This window comes from Panthera leo, chromosome C1, assembly GCF_018350215.1.
Source record: "Panthera leo isolate Ple1 chromosome C1, P.leo_Ple1_pat1.1, whole genome shotgun sequence".
Taxonomy (NCBI): domain Eukaryota; kingdom Metazoa; phylum Chordata; class Mammalia; order Carnivora; family Felidae; genus Panthera; species Panthera leo.
In genome coordinates, this window is record NC_056686.1 from 154,211,302 (window position 1) to 154,223,541 (window position 12,240).

The window sequence follows — 12,240 nt, forward strand, 5'->3', positions numbered from 1 at the left end:
AGAATGACATAGTATTTGATCGCAGAACAAAATGTTAATGCTACTTTCCCCATAATGATTCTATTACGAGCTCACATTTGTGTAGTAATGTATAGCTGATAAAAAGGCTCTTATATACTTTATTTCATTTTATCGTTACAGAAATTTATTGTTAGCCATGGATGTGGCTAATGCAGGCAATATAAATATCACTTTACCGGTGCGGAAACAGGTCTTTACGTGGGTGCAATGGTTTCTCAGATATCACACAACTAGAAAATGCCAAAAATTGGACTGGAATGCAAATTTATTTTGAACTAGTATTCCTTCTGTCCCATCAAACTGTCTGTCCCTCCAGACTTTATACAACACAGGTACTGACAAGATCTTGCCCATGATCACTTTTAATTGTCTATAAGCATATTCCCCTTCCATCAAATCAGATCATTATTATACATGTACATTTATTACTATAATACATGTGTTATATTATCAATTTGTTATGCACCTGAAAAAAATAAATTTACTTCCATAATATAAAAAGCAGACCTTTAAAAATATAAATATTACAACTCAGGATGCTTTACATGTCTTGCTTTTTACCATCAAAAATCTTATACCTCAAAACAAATGTTATGAAAAACACATACATTACTTTAAAGTCTGTTTTCTTTCAGCAAATAAAAGCTAATATTCCTAAATTGAGTCAACTGACAAACACTTTAATAATTCATGTTTTTTAAGCACAGAGGAGAAAGAATTAAGTGGCAACCTTTACCAAAAATGGCCTTGCTAATCATATAATACACAAAATATACTAGAGGTTTTCAATATTTGATGGTTTTGATATAGAATGGATGGATAAAACAATACATGTCCTACCTAGCTGCTGGAGGTGGAAAAGCTAAAGACATTTTTGAGATGTTAAATTTTTGCTTATAATGATGGTGATGACTAAGCAAAATGAAAAGATCTACTTTTTTTGTTTTTAGTCTTCTACAGCTAGGGAAACTGTGATAATGTCTTTTCAAGAGGTGTGCCCTTAAATTGCTTCTGTATCTTGAAAAATTATAAATATCAATATTGACTTTCCAAGTAGTACTATAGGCCTATAAATTGCTGTATTTCTTAGCTTTTGCTTTGACATTAAGGGCTATTTATTGTTGGCAAAAGTTAAGGTATAGCCAGCTAGCTATAATTCCAATCTTTTGGGAGCCAGGAGGTAGGAAGGTGGTGAAAAGACTGTGTTAAGCTATAAATAGAAACAGTTTCTCAAACAGAAAATTTGAAGATTGAACACATTTACCTTCCAATATGCTTACCAAGTTTCCTACTGTAAGCACATTATTGAAATGTTCCGTCATTGGATAATGCTCCATGGCCATGAAAAGAGTATTTAAGACAATACAGATGGTGATGGCCAGGTCAACAAATGGGTCCATCACGACCAGGTTGACAATATGTTTCACCTTTAACCAATATGGTGAACAGTCCCAGATTAAGAATATGTTGGAAAATTTATACCAACAGGGTGGGCATTTCTGTCTGGATTCTTCAAGTTCTAGATTAAAAAAAAAAAAGAACCACCAAAAGATATATTTAATAGATACATATATTTATTTCAGATCCACAAGTCTTCTTTTTCAGTAATCAACACATTTTCATTTAGTACAGAGTCAGCCTCATTTGTATCTAAAAATACTATCACATTTATTCTTTAGACCCCTGAAGATATTTTTTCAGACATACACATAGGGCAGAGGGAGCAAAGAATAGTTTTTTTCTTGTATGTATTGACAACATGGCTCAATGATTGGCCTGAAGTGAATGGTCTTTTAAATGAAGTTTTTCCATAGGAAAATGAGTTGCAGAAATGTAGATACTGTGTGTAATCCTATGTTAATGTCTGGCTAAGCTGTCATCCTAAGTCTATAAGAGACAGGGTAGGGTTTGATATGAGCCAAGAATCATCTTTTAAATTTGTTTTTGTTCTGTGAAATGACCTGCTCCTCTCCTCCAATCTTGAGAGTATTTTGGATGGTGTTGAAGTCCTAAGCCTAATGGAACAAAAGAGAGGGTCACTGTGACTAATAAGATTAGGAACCTCTAACAAATGCTTTATTCCACATTTTCAAAGAATTAGCACACTGGAAAACATTCTTTAGATTTCCAATATCATTGCATTTAAGTAACGTTTTTAAAGTTCCTAGAATATATGAGCAGGTGTAACAAATAATAAATCTTAAATAATACCTATTATATTCTCTTTCTAACGTACTGTTTCCAATTTACAAATAGAGATATTTGTTTCAAGTGAGAAAATATAAGTTTACTGAAAATAATTGAACGATAATGGGATGGGTAACAAACCTTCTACTGTATTTGTTAAAATGCTGGCTATACTCATTGCTCTTTGCCTTTGGGAAGGATCTTCTAGAAAGTCCATGGAAACATGGAAAGAACTTGACCTCTTCCTCATCTCAGTTTCAGTGGTTGTTCCCTATAAAGAAAATTCTAATGTATTAAATGATTAACTGGAGCAATATGATAAGCAAATAACCAGATGTGACACAATGAATTTCATGAAACACATGCATCATGCACTTTCATATTTAGTTGGTGATGGCAGATATTGCTGACTTATTGTATCATTAACCTGGAATATCCAAACTGTCAACCATTCAGTCATACAGCAAAAACTGAGTTTTTTAACCCTCTAATTTCATAATTTTATGAGATATGATGCAATTTTGATATAGTTAATAAATCTATTGAGAGCCATATTTAACAGTTAGCACTAGTTCTGAACTACTAGTAAAAAACTAATAACTTGAAAAGTCATATAAATGATCAGGCATTTTATGTTGAGAAGGTAGCCATTTATTCTTAAAGAAATACAAACGATTACAACACATGTAGCTGCCATCTCATTATCTGTACACAAGACATAGATGGTCATTGACAACACAAACTGTATGTTAAAAAAGTCACACATGCTGCATGGACAACAGTTTCATCCAGGGTACCAAAGCAATAAGTCATCTAACTCTGACTTAGTCATGCCTCATCATGCTGATATATTTCCAAGTGGTTTCACAGTCTAATAAGAGGCAGCATGTGTTTAGAAATTCCTCATCCTGTATACATTCACAAAAACATAACATACGTTTGTACACAGACAATTCTTTTATCTGTCTGTATTAACAATTTATTTGTGTCTCATCATTTAGATTCATTTTGAGAAGACTTATATCAGCATTTATTTTTTAGAGAGACAAATGTGAATAGTAGAAACTTCAAGATAAGAATGAAGCTATCTATTGAGGCACAGTGTTCTTGAAAATCTTCTAAAATAAGGCAGAGCTATATTGAAGAATCTGTTGGAAAGATTTATTATACACCCTTTATACTTAAACATAGGAATCATTCATTTACTTTTATACAAAAGCTTTAGAGGATGGCCTGCTATCTAATCTCAGCATGGGTATATAGCAAATCCTCCAACTGGAGGCAGTAATTTATGATTGTGTCCAATTTATTCTTAGCAAATTTAATAATTAAATGCATTCAGTGTTATGCAAGAGTGTTGAGGCCTTAAGTTTTAGTTGGTTAGTCTATTAAAGGTATTACAAGATGCAGGTGCATTCGCAGCTTGACCAACCAGGAATCATTCTCAAAGGTTCCATTCTGTAGAAACACTGGCTGGTGCAGCAATAATGGGCCAGCCATGCCTGAACTATTTAAAACTTCCTTACATTGTCATCAGTAGCTGGCTTATCTATTATCACCTCTGGCAGAAGCTGTCCAACAGGCGATGTAGGAACTGAAGGTCCACCAACCAAGGAAACCACACCATTGCAATCCACAGTGCTGTGCATCTTCCCATTCACTGGAAACACTGCCAGCATCCGGGAAGACCTACTGGTCTGACTCAGGTTACTGTTGCGCCGCTCTCCATGTCGTCGGGGCACAAACAAGGAGTCTCTCCGGCTCTCATTATCCTCAAAGGTGCTGTGCTCATCATCAGCAAAGTCATTCTCTGATCCCACATCCTTTGCTCGCCCTCTAAAGCTGAAAAGGCTTGTTCTGCTATTTCGCCTTGGGGAAAATAGGGAGCCACGGATGCTCAACAAAGACTAGAAGTTTGAAACCAAAAAAAGTACAAGCATATTAATATAGACATTTGAAATGTGCTTTTATTTTGCAAAATTAAGTTGAGGGAGATTCAGTATTCATAACAGGATGTGATTTGTTCCTTTTCATTAACATTTTCATTAACATATTCATTTATTTAACATTGCTCAAATTAAATTGGTTTATAAGAAATTTCTAGACCTTGAGATTATGAATGGGGAGAAGGATCACAATTTAAAGACACTGAGGAAAACTCAAACCCTGAACCAACATTTTCAAGTTCAAAAGCAAACATCCTTAGCACATTACTTTGGACACCATAAACATTCAATAAACATTGGCAGCGTGACCTTCACAAGGCCACATTTGGTCTTATTGCTCTTTCCTTCAAGGAATTCCAGCATTTTTCACAAATTGTTTTAGCGCATCTATCTAAAATCACTTTAAATTAATTATTACCCCTATTTCATCTATAAAGCACGGACTTCTGAAATTCAGAGTCATGTGCTTTTTGATAAAGCATATCACAACTGAAGTTTTCAGAAGCACGAATGCTGGTTTATAAAGAAGTTAGGGGGAAAAGGCAACATAAAATAACCAAAAAAAGTACTGATCAGCTAGCCCTACATCCAAATTTTTTTGGTTTTTTTTTTTTTTCATTAAAAAGGTCAAGGAACAGAAAGATTAAATGTCATTAGTTTCAACAGGTATCAGCAGATAGTATCAGGATGAGAATCCAGTCTTCTGAATTTCAACCCAGTGTTATCCCAACTACACAAAGCTGCAGACTTACATATATGTGGAGTAAAATTTTCTCATAGCTATGTAAAGAAAGGGTAGATTTAAATATAAGAAACATGGCAGTCAATTCAGTTGATGACAATTCATAAATCTGGTTTAATTCTCCCCCTCTTCAGTGTTCTGATTTTCAGTCATGCACCAATGAACTCAGCAGTGCCGTACCTGGTGTGGGGAGGAGTACCTCTTTTCATATGTCAATCGATTCCCTTCGATGGAGAAGCGAAACCCTTTCCTTCTGATGCTGTCTTCAGACTCAGATTTATGGAATTCATCCTCATCTTTCTCTTCCCCACCAGACTGCTCTTTCTGTTTTCTTTTCTTTCTCCGATTTCTTCTTTCCTTAGCACTCTTGGAACTCAACTTGGAGGCTTCAGATGAGCTGTCGGAGAGCCCACCTGCGGCGCTAGGTTCTCTGGAATGCTCTGAGGCAGTTACAGCTGCTGCCTGCTACAGTAAGGAGAAATGATTTTAGTATGGCATTAGAGAAGACTTTATCTTCTTAAGCTCAAGTGTTTGCATAACATTTAAAAAACACATTTAACCTGCTGAAGCTGATCTTCCGTAGAAGCAGCTCTGTCTGCAAGTAATAAATGGGACTTTTCCCCGTTTCTATCTAACGAAGGCTTTCAGGGTTAACGTGGTTTTATCTCTGTTAACATTTATTATGTTTATATTATGCTGTACAGGCCACATATTCAAAAGGACCAATCAGGCATCGATAAGAACATAAACTCATATTACTTTTTGGGATTTGAATTACTCTAAAAATTGGTATTTAATTAGCACTGTCTTCTCTGAAAAAGAAACTGTGGCATGGAAGAAAAGTTATTGACTTACCTGAGCTCATTACCAAAGGGAGTAGGAATGAGATAAAGAGCTGAGGTCCTCTCCCCAGTTATTGAAGTTGTGTTATCAAAATATCATCAATGAAGGTGATAAAATCCCTTTCTTGCCCTCCCCCCCATAATCTTCTAACCAGAACACTGGAGAAAGGACAGTCAACATTTTCCACTAAATAAGACAAGACATTTAGTTCTCCAAATACCAACCCCAGCTTCTTTCACTCAGCACTGGTTCTTGCTGGATACGTGGGCATGGAATGAAAACAATGCTTTTGATCATAGCTTATACTGGTGCTCAGTCAGTACGTTTTGATATTACCTTTGTTCCCAGAGTGCCCTCAATACAAGGACTCTTGCAAATAAATTAATATTTCCCAAACAGCTTTATTCTAAAGTAAAATCAATGAGCTTGTATGCTAAATGAAAAGCATGAGAGAATATAGAAATGATAGCACAGGCATTTCATTGTACAATGAGTATCAACACCTCTCTATAAGAACAAGAAATCCTTAGATCACCTGGTCTCCATAAAATTGGTGACTCTCATATGCCTACTGAATGTTGCTTTGTCATAGAACATTATATTATTTCATCACTTCCTCGTTTATTATATAAGGCAATTAAGCCACATTAAAAACAATATATTTTTGGTTAAAGAAAAGACTAGATTACCTTTTAAGAGCCAGATGAACATCTTTATATATAATAACCAACACATTTTTTTTCTAAGAAAAGATGATTTCTTAGGATTTTCTCCTATACCCTTTCAGTGTTTTTTCCTCGAGCAGACTCAGAATCACATTTTCCCTTTTATTACAAAAATCTTAAAACATTAAAATAGCATGAGAGGGTTCCACTGTGGTCAATATTGCAGACATCTTAGAAAAAAAATGAAACTAAATGATCTATAGATGATCAAAATGTAGAAATTATTACTAATCTGCCATCATTACCAGTTTCTCTTAAGTGAAGTCAGTTATCTGTCTCTCCAGAGAGAAAACACTTTCTCTCCAGTGTTTTTGCAACAACCAAAACAATAAAAAAGAATTGTACCATGAGACAGGACATATTTGATTTTGATGAATTTACCTGAGCTGCCTCCTGTTGCTTTTTAAGCTGCTCAAGCATCTGCTGAAATTCAGCCTCTTTCTGTTCTGCCTCTTCCAAGGTGGCCTGATTCTGTTCCTCATAGGCCATGGCCACCACAGCCAGGATCAAATTTATCAGATAGAATGAGCCCAAGAAAATGACCAGCACAAAAAATATCATGTATGTTTTTCCAGCAGCACGTAATGTCTGAAAATAAAAACATTAGAATTATTTTTTCAGTATTATTTCACTAACAAGTGGCTTTAACTTTTAACTTACTTGTGTGTCATGTAGGACCCTTGACATAAATAATAATTATGATGGTCACACCCCCTTCTGCCTCCTTGACTGTTTCTTTAACCTCATCCTTTTCCTTCTCCTCTAACTCATGCATTTACATTCAGATCTCCTGGAGGGAATTCTTGGATGCACCAGGAATAAAATGGAATCAAACAAAATACCATAGAGATTCCATCAAAGAGCTGAGCCTGTGATAAAAGTCAAGGAAGACATCAAAGTTATCTTCCTATATTTGCTTATCGATTTTCATCACCTGCCACCTGAGGAATAATATTTGAGTGGGCAGATGGAGCTGAGGGGAAGGTGTGCCTTCTGTTTGAGAGGACCTGTGTCTGGAAATGGTGGAAAATAAGTTTTGAGCCAAAGGGAAACGAGAGGGAATTGCTATCCTGTCATCACTATGCTTAATATGTGTTACAATCAATAGGATAAAGAAATTCAAATCTCCCAATTTCAAGTTCTGTTCCTTCTGCTATATTATGTTGTGATTTGGAAGTCAGCACTAAGGTGCTTTTCTTATATGTTTCTACTTAAATGCAGTATGTATCTCTTCAGGTTCTCACCAGTTGATAAAGATTTTCCCAGAAGTCCTGAGTCATCAGTCGAAACAGAGACAAAAAAGCCCAGCTGAAGGTATCAAAGCTTGTGTAGCCATAATTAGGATTTCTACCAGCTTTCACACACATATATCCTTCTGGACATTGGCTATAAATGGGACAAAAGAAAGCATATGAAGTTCTGTTGTCTTTTTATTCTGATAGCATGCTATACTTATAACATTGTCTAGCCAGGAAAATTGGCTGTTTCAAGGGATAGAAGTTATCACAAGAGATAGAGCATGATAAATAATACACATTTCCCAACTTCTGACAACATAATTTTACTAGCCACTTGATGTCATCATTAAAATATGTTGGTAATTAGCATTTTAACATATTCTAGTTCATTTTCTCTACTGGGTAGCCTCTAGAGTCATCTTCTAGTTCACATATACTCATCTAAGGGACACAGCATTAAAGCAAAAATATTATTCCTTGTTTTATGAAACATAAAAACTTGCCTAACCTTTAAATAATCCCTCACCTTAGAGGTAGCCTGAATGATAGCAAATAAGTATTAATAAAGTATACACACATACACAAACACACACAGATTATTGGCTTACCCTGCATCAGAGCTGTTTCCACATAGTAGGGCATCCAAAAGACCCTCCAGAAAATAATGATACCCTGTTTAGGAAAGAGTAAGTCATATGATGAGTATTTGCATTGCACTGCAAAATGAAAGCAAGATGAGGCCCCAAATTTTAGGATTCATAGAATGATTTAAATAAAATATGTTATATAATTCCCTGAAAGACATTGGGATTTGCCATTTCATTTCTCCCTCAAAATACTAGATATTATAGTAAGGGGATTGATTACTTAAGAGAAGAAAGCATTTGTTCTTTATGAGTATAAAATTAGCGATAATTTAGGTGCTAACCTAAAAATTTAAAAAGCATCAAATGTTTTTTTCTATTACCCTCGTGAAAAATAAAAATTTCAGTCTGTAAAAATAGATAGGCATGACAGAGATTCCTTTGTTTTTCAAAATAGCCACATATTTGAAAACAAAGGGATTATATATTTTCTCTCTACTATGTTTTTAAACACTATTTATAAATGTTTAACAGTTGATTATGATTTGCATTCTATCAACTTCCAGATATATTCTGCTTACAGTAAAGTTGCATAAATCAGGTCAGCTACTAAAAGAAATGAAACAAAAAATAATGTTAAATAGTAAAGCTAAAATAATTACTAGAGGTGAATACTATAGTATCTCAAAGCTTTCTTTTGCTGGCAAATTCTTTAGATTCTTTTAATATCCAGTTGAAGTGTCACTTCTGTGAATTATTCCTTGATATTCTCTATTTCCTGCCCACTAAAGATTGGCAAAATTAAGAACTCCTCTCACTGTGTTACCAGTAATATGTAGCTACTTATATTATTATTAAACTCATTGTCCTATATTGTAATTATTTGTTTACAAAAATTATTACTCCTTGAAAGAAAGTCTAATCATTGATTATTTTCATATTACTATTGTTGGGACTCAGGAGTCTATCAATAAATTTTACTGAATAAATAAGGACAGGGAAGACAAAAAGAGAAATGTAAGGAATTAAATCATCATTTGAAAAATGTATTCGAATATAGTTGACAATGTTACATTAGTTTCAGGTGTACAACATAGTGATTCCATAAGTGTATACACTATGCTGTGTTCACAAGTGTAGCTACCTTCTGTCCTGATATATTGTTATTATGATATCATTGACTGTATTCCTTATGTGGTGACTTTTATTTCTGTGACTTATTCATTCCATAATTGGAAGCCTATGTCTCCTACTCCCCTTCACCCATTTTGCCCAACCTGCCACTCCTACCCTTCTAGCAACCATCAGTTTATTCTCTGTATTTATGCTTTTTGTTTGTTTATTGATTTGTCATTGTTTTTGTTTTTGTTGTTTTTTTTAGATTTCACTTATGTGTGAAATCAGATGGTATTTGTTTTCCTCAGTCTGATTTATTTCACTTAGCATAATACCCTCTAATTGCACTATTGAGTACATACTCAAAGAAAGTGAAAACACTAATTTGAAAAGATATATGCACCCCTATGCTTATTGAAGCATTATTTATAGTAGCCAAGATATGGAAGCAGCCCAAGTGTCCATCAACAGATGAATGGATAAGGAAGATGTATTGTGTGTATACACACACACACGCACACACACACAATGGAAATATTACACAGTTATAAAAAAGGATGAGATCGTGGCATTTAAATAATCATTGTTTTAAGAAAAAAATTTTTGGATATTGTAAAAAGAAATATTTCCTAGATGTTAAATTTTCAGAGAAATTTGTTCTATGCATGGTTCTATAAGGGATACAAAACCATATAATGGGAAATACTTTCATTTCCAATGTCTTACTTCTTTGAACATAGAGAAGAAAATTTAGACAGAATTCCTTCATTTTTAATTAAAATTAAATTAAGTGAAAAATATGATAGTTTCTGGATGAATTTTTGATATCAGGTATTTATAAATGAAGTTTTAACCATTAAAGCCAATGATCTAGAAGCTTAATCTGAAGAAAATACAACTTTCAGTCATAATATTTATCTTTAATTTTAATAAATTTAATTTTCTATTACTTTCAAAGACAAACATTTTATTTGTATTTGCAATTAATTAATTAATTAATATAAAAATATTTAATATAATTTATTGTCAAGTTAGCTAACATACAGTGTATATATACAGTGTGCTCTTGGTTTTGGGAGTAGAAGCCCGTGATTCATCGTTTACATACAACACCCAGGGCTCAACCCAACAAGTGCCCTCCTCAATGCCCATCACCCATTTTCCCCTCTCCCCTGTCCGCCCATCAACCCTCAGTTTGTTGTCTGTATTTAAGAGTCTCTTATGGTTTGCCTCCCTCTCTATTTGAAACTATTTTCCCCCTTCCCTTCTCCCATGTATTTGTATTTGCATTTGATTTAAAACAATCTATTCAACAAATGGATTATCGTTAGGCAAAATGGTAAGTATGGATTTTTAGAGCTGAAAATAAATCTGATATTTATGATTTCTTTTACTTTGACTCTAAGAGAAATGGAGTCCAAGTACATATTCACTAGAGAATAAACCTTAAATGACATCTTCATAGTCGGTTCCTTGATCTTAGCCAAGAGAAAAAAATAACAGATTTCAGGGAGTTGATGACAGCAGTAGACTTATTGGCATCATATGAGTGAATAAAGAACAATTTTATGTATTGCTTTGACACACAAATTCTTAACCTAGAGGTTTCCAACATGTGCAAATTACTTGCTGGCATATCACTAATGTCATGAAAGAGTTAATCTGTATGAATCAAGGTATTTTATATATCTACAATTATAAAAAGATACTGATTTGTTTTTAAAATTATGCTGTCATTACTTTAAGAATTATCCAACTACCAGTAATTTTTTATGACTAAGTCTACTTGTTCCACACAACCAATCACTAAGGTTTTCTTTCTTTGATTTTTTTGTTAAGTATTACTCATCTCCTTCAAATAATAAAGATAAACACCCATCTAAAGTCTAAGTTTCATATATTTAATATTTTTCTTTAAAAAGGACATTCCTTTTTCCTGTGAATCATGTTCTATCTCTGCTCTTGTAACATTGCTACTGGCAAATACTAAAACCAAATAACAGAGAAAATTTTACTTACTTTCTTTGCAGCTGAATTCTTTAGTCTCCCATATAATGATATAAAAGAAAATGGCACTTGGAGTCAAAATTAGAATAGTTATCAATAAAATAATTAAAGGTATGTGCAAACCAATGGTCAGGTGATTACGAGATCACAACCTGTTATGCAATCATTTTAAGAAAATCTTTCATGCCTTGGTGGAAGGCAGGTCAACAATGAAAAAATAAATCTACATAACAATAATTCTTACTTGAATCTTGAATATACGATTTCCAGTCAAACTCAGTGTGAGTTTCATTGACAAGTGTGCCATTGTAATTCATGGTTACATTCTTCTCTATAGTGTGTTCCTCCAGGGAAGCATTGGTGGGAGGCCATTGCACACATTTATTCCGCAGGTTGCCCATGAACAGCTGCAGCCCAATCAGTGCAAACACGCTCAGACAGAACACAGTCAGGATCATGACATCGGAGAGCTTCTTCACTGACTGGATCAGGGCCCCCACGATGGTCTTCAGGCCTTAAAGAAAGAAGGCTATGACTATGAAGACTTAGGACATTGGAAATAACAAAAGGCCCACACAGTTTTCTTGAAAACATAGATTCCATGCATAAATTTGAAAATAATTGCAATGCCAGTGGAAGAACAACACTTCCTGGGAGGCTGAGGTGCTAAGGAAATGAACTCCAGAAACATAAAGATCCAAACAATGAAATGAAGATCATCTTCCATTATGTTGAGAGAGAATAATGGGAGGTTTATGGTCTTCATGAAGGGTCTTGTATTTCTCCATTTTGCTAATGAAACTCACCCCATACTTTCATTAGGGTTAGTTA

General features: G+C 34.2%; 1 protein-coding gene across 7 annotated transcripts in view; it reads right to left on the reverse strand.

Moving 5' to 3' along the window:
• The window catches only part of LOC122226195 (sodium channel protein type 1 subunit alpha), an 82,992-nt gene that overhangs the window by 51,738 nt on the left and 19,014 nt on the right, over positions 1 to 12,240 (reverse strand). The window contains exons 6-13 of one of the 7 annotated variants that reach the window (XM_042949014.1): positions 11,674 to 11,923; positions 8,311 to 8,376; positions 7,709 to 7,850; positions 6,846 to 7,052; positions 5,077 to 5,358; positions 3,768 to 4,115; positions 2,350 to 2,479; positions 1,302 to 1,540 (exon numbers count right to left, since the gene is read on the reverse strand). In XM_042949014.1, coding sequence (XP_042804948.1) covers positions 1,302 to 1,540; positions 2,350 to 2,479; positions 3,768 to 4,115; positions 5,077 to 5,358; positions 6,846 to 7,052; positions 7,709 to 7,850; positions 8,311 to 8,376; positions 11,674 to 11,923 — 1,664 coding nt within the window. Of the gene's footprint in view, positions 1 to 1,301; positions 1,541 to 2,349; positions 2,480 to 3,734; positions 4,116 to 5,076; positions 5,362 to 6,845; positions 7,053 to 7,708; positions 7,851 to 8,310; positions 8,377 to 11,653; positions 11,924 to 12,240 lie in introns of all 7 variants that reach the window. The other 6 variants (XM_042949012.1, XM_042949015.1, XM_042949011.1 and 3 more) reach the window with 6 other exon arrangements.